Source organism: Coffea arabica, chromosome 9c, assembly GCF_036785885.1.
Source record: "Coffea arabica cultivar ET-39 chromosome 9c, Coffea Arabica ET-39 HiFi, whole genome shotgun sequence".
NCBI classification, from domain to species: domain Eukaryota; kingdom Viridiplantae; phylum Streptophyta; class Magnoliopsida; order Gentianales; family Rubiaceae; genus Coffea; species Coffea arabica.
Window position 1 is genome coordinate 39,612,776 of NC_092326.1, and position 7,195 is coordinate 39,619,970.

The 7,195-nt window shown below is 38.4% G+C and overlaps 1 protein-coding gene across 1 annotated transcript; it reads right to left on the reverse strand.

Moving 5' to 3' along the window:
- Positions 1-510: 510 nt before the first annotated feature.
- On the reverse strand, positions 511-5,967 carry LOC113707719 (uncharacterized). The gene is made up of 2 exons (XM_027230010.1): positions 5,226-5,967; positions 511-1,016 (listed from the first exon to the last, which is right to left on the reverse strand). The coding sequence occupies exons 1-2, from the start codon at positions 5,762-5,764 to the stop codon at positions 752-754; spliced, it is 804 nt and encodes a 267-aa protein (XP_027085811.1). The 5' UTR covers positions 5,765-5,967; the 3' UTR covers positions 511-751.
- Between the last annotated feature and the right edge of the window lie 1,228 nt (positions 5,968-7,195).

Sequence of the window (7,195 nt, forward strand, 5' to 3'; positions counted from 1 at the left end):
ACAGTGCGATCAAAAATTTAACTTGAACTCGGATTGACCGAGTTTCAATGTCTCGATAAAACAAGCGAGTCGAGTTTGAGTATCCAAAAACAATACTCGAAAGCTCATCGAGTCTTATAGAATTTTTTAATTTTAATTTTTTAATATATTATTATTATAAAATTACTCTTATACTTAAAAAATTTATTGAATTTAAAAAATGTTTTAGATCGTATAACAAATTGTAAAGGGCAATAACATCTTTCACTCAAAAATTATAAAAAAAAAATGAAATTTTCCAACTCGAGTTCGATCGATCTTGATAAGGCTCGCATTGACTTGAACCCATGTGAGAGTCGAGCTCGAGTTCTGTGAGCAAGCATCAATCTCGAACTCAAGTACCAATAATACTACTCCCTCGAACACCCTTCTTGCATGTCATACTCGAGTTCGATTTGACTCGATTACATCCCTAAAGACTATGACGAGAAAGAATCGCTTTGTTGCACTTAATAGAGGAGGGGTGTGCTCTTCCAAACCAAACGCACTAAAAATTTTTGATAAATTCCTTGATCAACAAACACGACAATTATATTTATGCTATACTGCTGCTAGAGTTCAAACCATCCATCTGGTAGAAAAAAAATTTCAGATCCAGAACTTCATAGCCAAGCGTCAAACATGAAATAGGGGATTTAGCCCGACTTTCAACCATCCAAACGATTTATATAACATCTGTTCAAAGGAAAACATCTCTGCATGACCTAAAGTATTAACAGCTTATATCCTCCTTCATGTCAGCATTTTCTGAAAGAGCCTTTTGGGCAGCTCTTCTTTTATTTTGAATCTGGCGGGTGTATTCTGCAACTACAACATGGAACTTGGGAGCAAGCTTGCTTGTAGAAGAGACATTAAGACCAGCCTTCTTAAGAGCCCTTGCCACGTGCTTTTCAGCCTTCTGGAAATGAAGAGCGCAGTAAGAAGGGACAGTGGACCTCAGGATTGGCTTTCCACAGAGGATCGGTCCTGTTGGTGGACTGTAAAAACAAAATTACAGAACAAAACTTTTAAGTTCATTTTTCCCAAGGAAGAGAAGTAACACAAGAATCGAGAAAATCATATCAGCTCTTGCAGCAAGTGCTTAGACAGAGAATTCTTGGTTTAACTGTAGCAATATGCATTAAAATCACACAGGAAGCTATCTAAAACTTGTGAAATGGTTGCAACAGAAGAGGACAAAGTAAACAAGGCAGCATGAAAACTAAATAATCGAACAAGTTTTGCACCTGTGGCCCCAATCTAATATGAATTGTTAACTAAATCATTTCAACTGAAAATTTTCATCACAGAAAACGCAGGAGATAGTCCTTTAAAGAAATAAATAGTAGACAATTTTATCTCCCCAAGGCACTAACTAGGCAAAAGAGAGGAACACTATATGTTCTTTGTCAAATTTTAAGCATTCCTTTTCCCATCTAAAATAAGAGTGGAAGTTCACAAATAATTTTCGTCTCTCCAATAAGATGAAGATACTATATTCAGTCTAAGCATAGCTTTCAATTGAACTCCAATCAATCCAAGAACAAGGAACACCAAACCACCCAAAAACCAAAAGAATTCACTCAAATCAACATCATGATTGCTTAAAATTAAACCAGCTATCCATGCTAACAAATCAAAACTCTTAACTGTTTAGTCCTACAGTACAACAGATGCACAGGGTAGAAAAATTGGAACGGAGTGGATGCTGTAACCTCTGCTGGGAAGGTGGTTCTGGTTATAAATTGCAACAACCTGGGGGGCAGTCTTCTGGAAAATATGAGGCAAAGCCACTAGCACTGAAGTTGGAGTTGAATTTCAAAGGTGGCCAAGTTCATTATGCTTGATGCACAGGCAGGCTCATGCAGCAATAAAAGCTAGCTAGGTGCATAAAGGGACTGACGTCTCATGCTACAATAAGATAAATTCCTTGATCCTATAGAAAAATCCGCACCCCCCCCCCCCCAAAAAAAGGGTTTTAAAGGAGTCAGCCACAGGTTAGTTGGGAGTAATTTGGAAGCCATGTTATTTACTCTTGTTTTTCCCTTTTTATTGCACAAGACATGAGCAAACACCATAAAATTCGAGGCCTAAAAAATAAGCCAAAAAAGTACCTCCACAAAACAGGTTTTCCTTTTATACAAAAAGAACCCCCACAAAACAGGTTTTCCTTTTATACAGAAAGAACCCAAGAGAATAATATATTTTCATGTTTTCACAGTTTCTGAGAATAAATGAAAGAAAAACCAAAACCCAGGGAGGGGGATGGGAATAATCAACGGCACCCCCTTAACCTAAATGGATATTCAATTCAACACCTTATCCCTGGAAAGCTCTTCCTGTGAGGAAACAGACATGTATAACCTCTATGTCAGTTCCATCCCTTTTTCTTGTATGCTTCAGCATAAATAAGCTGCTATGAGTCTCCGACCACTTCCGACAACTACGGTACTGAGTCACAACTACAACCTCTTTAATTTGTATTAGATTTTAATTTGAACTGTGATACATGAAACACCACTATTTCCAGAGCATTACAGAAGTCATTACATAGAAGTCCCAGTCAAAATACAGTTGGACAGCATATACTGTTCCACCACAGGATACTATATAGAAGAAAATCAAAATTACAGATACTATTGCAACCATGAAAACAATCCTCACAGACAGAAAGAGAGGCCTCAACAGAAACCTGTTATGATTTGATTTGCAAACCTCAGACCATTTTAAGGTTGGTTTGAGTGTACAATGCAGATGAAAAGGCTCTAAACCCCATGGACCAAGGAAAAATTACAAGTAAATTTTATTCCTCGAGTCAAAATACAAGAGCACTTTGAATTATGATACAACAATTTAAGGTTTTTTAGGGTCTCTAAATACCAGAAAGGCTTCAAATGATGATCCTGTAGATCTGGAAGCATCAGCCTGATAACTCACTATAATAAGGCAAAATAAGGTACTAATGAAGAACTGATGTTGCGTTAGCATAATAATGAACTAGTCCCACAATGTCAACAGTTCAAGACTCCTTAAAACACCATAGAACGGGTGGAACATCCACAGCAACAATAGCTACTTCACCAAAAGTTATGCCCCAAAAGGTTTAACACAAACTCAATGTTGCCCATCAATAGCTGCGAAGCATCTCATAACTTACCAATCCCTTTTTGTACCTCAAAGAAAAAAGGAGGGGGGGCAGGGCAAAACGAGGCATTTAAACACCCAAAAAGGACATAGAACTACAGTCAAAGACCCATCAAAACTTAAGATACACATGCATAAGGGGGAAAAGGCATTGTAAATTGAGCTTTCTGTGGATCTACTCTAGGACTACAGAATAAAAACACTATATAATACTACAGCAAATCAAAATTTTAGAATGTCTCCAGGAAAAAACTAAAACATGGAAGCCCTTTCCTTACTCCTCAATCTAGTCTATGAGAACATTTTTCTGAGCAACCCAGAGAAAAAGGCAGCCTTTATTCCAGTAGTCTGTCTGTCCCGTAGTTCAAGCATGGAAAAAATTGCCACTTTACTTCAACAAACCCACCGAAGACCGTATTTGATAGCATCAATCCCCTGGTTGATTTATCCACTCATCCTAACCCCACAGTAGGCCGGAGAGGCCAGCACTAGCTCCAGCATTGAGGCGAGGTCTAGAAATCTTCTTTTCAAAAAGAAAAACATTGTTTTCAGGTCTTTACAAGTACTCAACAGGCGTTGAAGAAACGCACTTGCACTAGCCAAATAAAAAAATTAACAACTAAATAACGAGAAAAGGGAAAATGTTTACATAAGCACAACCGGTGGGTTTCATTAGCAAGTATGGTAGAACCTAGTTATTAACAAAAGCCAAAAACCTCAAATGCTGTTCATGAAAAAACCTCTTGAACTCCTCAAGTCACAACCTAACTGTGATTCTCTCTAAGAAAATTGCATTCCTATTGAATGACAAGAATACTGGAATACCAAGCCAAGATTTTTTTTCCAGTCCATCCACATTTTAATTTTTCCAGCCATGCTTTCTTCTTCTAAGCTGATGGTTATGCCTTTATTCCCATTCTGATGAAGGAATTCAACAATTCCCACCTGTCCCAAGATTCCTAGGAAACACCATTATGTCTTGCAGAAGTTCCTCACCCAAAAGACATAGCATAGTTTTTACATGCCCGCTTTTATCGCATGCCAATCACCCCCTCAAAAATCTAAGAAATGTGCCATACAATATTGGTCCACTATTGCACTGTGGGAATTCTATGCTAAAGACTACTCCAAGGATGAGACAAAAGTATCAATTCTACAAATCCCCTGTTGGGCTCTCTCTAAACACTTGAATTCCATACCCTGAACCTGTGCCTGATACTGGCAACTAGGGACAACTTAGAAAGAGAAAGCATCAAATTCAGTTTCACACTCCCTTCTTCCATCTTTTTATGTTGTTCCTCTGTAAAACTTGTATCCTTCATGAAGCAAAATCTTCATCTACGGGGCAAATTTTTCTGTTTTGCCATAGCCAGACATATAGACCTCTTAAATAAGGAAGCTAATCGATTTGAAGATAATAGCTCCATGTTAAATTCTTTCATTAAATGGGAAATTTTATATGCTATTATTAGCAATATACAATGTCACAATACCATGATGATCACGTTTGGCATATGTTTCTTATAGAAGCAAACAAAGAAAGGAACATAATGAAAAAAATCAATAACATGGGAACCCCAAATAGCAATGGAAATTGAAGATAACACTAGTGAGTAAGAGGACCAACTGAAGAGCCAATGCTGCACAACAATAATAAAACATCCTACTACAAATGACAAAGCAAAGCCAAGGTGCACCAGAACTTACAAGTTTTATTTTTTTGTATCCTAAAAGGCCAAATCCATTATCACTTGCTAAAGAGATCAACCCCCATTCAGAAAAACAACTCGTTTGGCTAAGCATGCAGAACCCACTTACAGACATAACTCTACAAGAAGGGATCTCTATCACACAGAAATTGAATTTTCCAGTTACAGCATTCCAAAAATCACACCCTACTACTATGCATAAAACCTTAGCTAAAAGCACCACCATAACAAACTCTGGCAATGCACAGACGATCACATGTACAATACAGCAAACAAAACGATTATGACATCTCAACACAACCATGTATACAGACATACAATTTGCGACATAAAATGAGAGAATGAAATGCGAACCTTTTAATAGCATAATTGCAGGCCTTGTAGAGCTTCTGTTTGTTATCAGACAGAATATGCATCTGGCAGAACCTCGTTAACGCCATAGCCTTCGATTTACAGCCATGAACTCCACACCTATTTCCATAAATCCTACTTCCGCCAACGTTTCCATGACAATTATCTGCGTTTCCTTGTATATTCGCCTCCCCATTTTCTCCCTTAATATTCACATTATTATGATTACTGCCATTACTACTAACCAAATTGTTATTATTCTCATCATCTTCTTGAAAAGGGCTTTTACCATACTCCCAATAGTACTCTCTATACTTGAGCTTCAAATCCTCCATCAGTGCCCAGTAATGGTCCCTATAGATTTTCGCGAGTTGCTTGAGCCGACGCGACCGGCGTTTTAATACCTCGTACCGGGTCAAGAACTCGGACTTCGATAACATTAAGTCCTCTTCGTACCCGTCGATTTCCATAGGTGATGGCCCGGAGGAAGATGAAGAGGGGCGGTTATTTTGGTTATTGGAGTTGGGGATTGGGTCCGGCATGTCGGAGGGACTACGGAGGCAGCGTCGCTATGTGGGCAGTAGGGCTAGTGAATTAGGTGGAACTATTGAACTTTTGTTCCGGAGGAGGTGGTTGTCTGTGGCGGCGGTGACGGTGGTGATGGTGGTGGTGCGAAAAGGGCCAAAAAGAGCCGGTGAATTTCCCAGTGAATTTGATAAGCAGTGAGACTAGTCTAGTATACAGCGAACAGCATGCAAAGCAGGATTGGAATAAAACGCAAAAGGGTAAATTGCACACATAGTCCTCGTACTTTGAGTTTGTTTCATTTTGAGTCCTCAACTTCAATATACTGCAATTTTAGTCCTAACATCCGTCACAAGTCACTTTTTTGCTACAACGCCTTAGATTTAGGGATGGCAACGGGTGCGGCTGCCCACGGGATTAAAAATGGGGTGGGAGTAAAATATTTCCCCCTGCCTTAAAATGGGGCGGGGGATGGGGCAACATACACCCGCCTCATTCCTCGTCCCATCCCCGACAAAAATATATATATATATACACACACACACACACACACACATAAAACAACACTAAATTTTCTAAAGCTGCTCTTTCATGTCATCTGCCTACTGCTGTACAGTCTGGATCTTCCACCCTCTTTGTTCTGTGTTCTTCTTCACGCTTTGCTTTCATCCACTCTTGAATCCTTTTTAGGTTTGCTCCCTTATTATTCTTATCTTGATAGATTAATGAAGCACACGTGGTGAATAAATGATTGCATCTGTGTCAATCCCTTTGCCGTGGTGCTTAAAGTTTAAGATTCCATTTTTGTCAATTTTTGTCAATTCCTTTAGATGTCTCTTTCCTTTGCCATGGGTCGTGGCACTTAAAACTTACTTTCGTTTTTCTAATACTTCACGTTTAGGTTGCTGGAGATTAAGAACTGCCAATTGTAGTTTTGTTGTTTGATTTTTCAGCTGATTTCCGTCATCTCACAAAATCATTCCGTTGTTTCTGGTCTTTTCCTTTGAGTTGGATTGGTTCATTTTGAGCATTTTTTTATGGGTAGATTGAGAACTCTAGCTGATGGAGTTTGATTTATTGTGCTATTTGCTTTTTTTGTGATCAATCCATTTATTGTGCTATTTGTTTTTTGTCTTTGTAGATTTCTTATCACAATGAACCAATTCGAAAATGTAATTGCATCTGAACAGGGGGATAATTCATCAACTTCACAATCAATGAATGTTGAATCAATTTACTTGACAGATGCAGTAGAAGAAGATGAATATGAAATTGAAGAAGGAAAAAAATTAAAATCGAAAGTTTGGGCACATTTTAATAGAGAGAAAGGTGAAGATGTCATTTTTTATGGTGCGTGCAAGTATCGTGAAAAGAAATACAAGATAGGTAGCACTCATGGAACCAGTACATTGCATGATCATTACAGACGGTGTGCTAAAAGGCCTAAA

Bases quoted from the DNA above. Each gene is read 5' to 3' on its own strand.
- LOC113707719 (XM_027230010.1), bottom strand. From the start codon at position 5,764: ATGCCGGACCCAATCCCCAACTCCAATAACCAAAATAACCGCCCCTCT. The intron at 1,017-5,225 runs GTTCGCATTTCA...TTGTTTTTACAG, and splicing joins TGCAATTATGCTATTAAAAG to TCCACCAACAGGACCGATCC.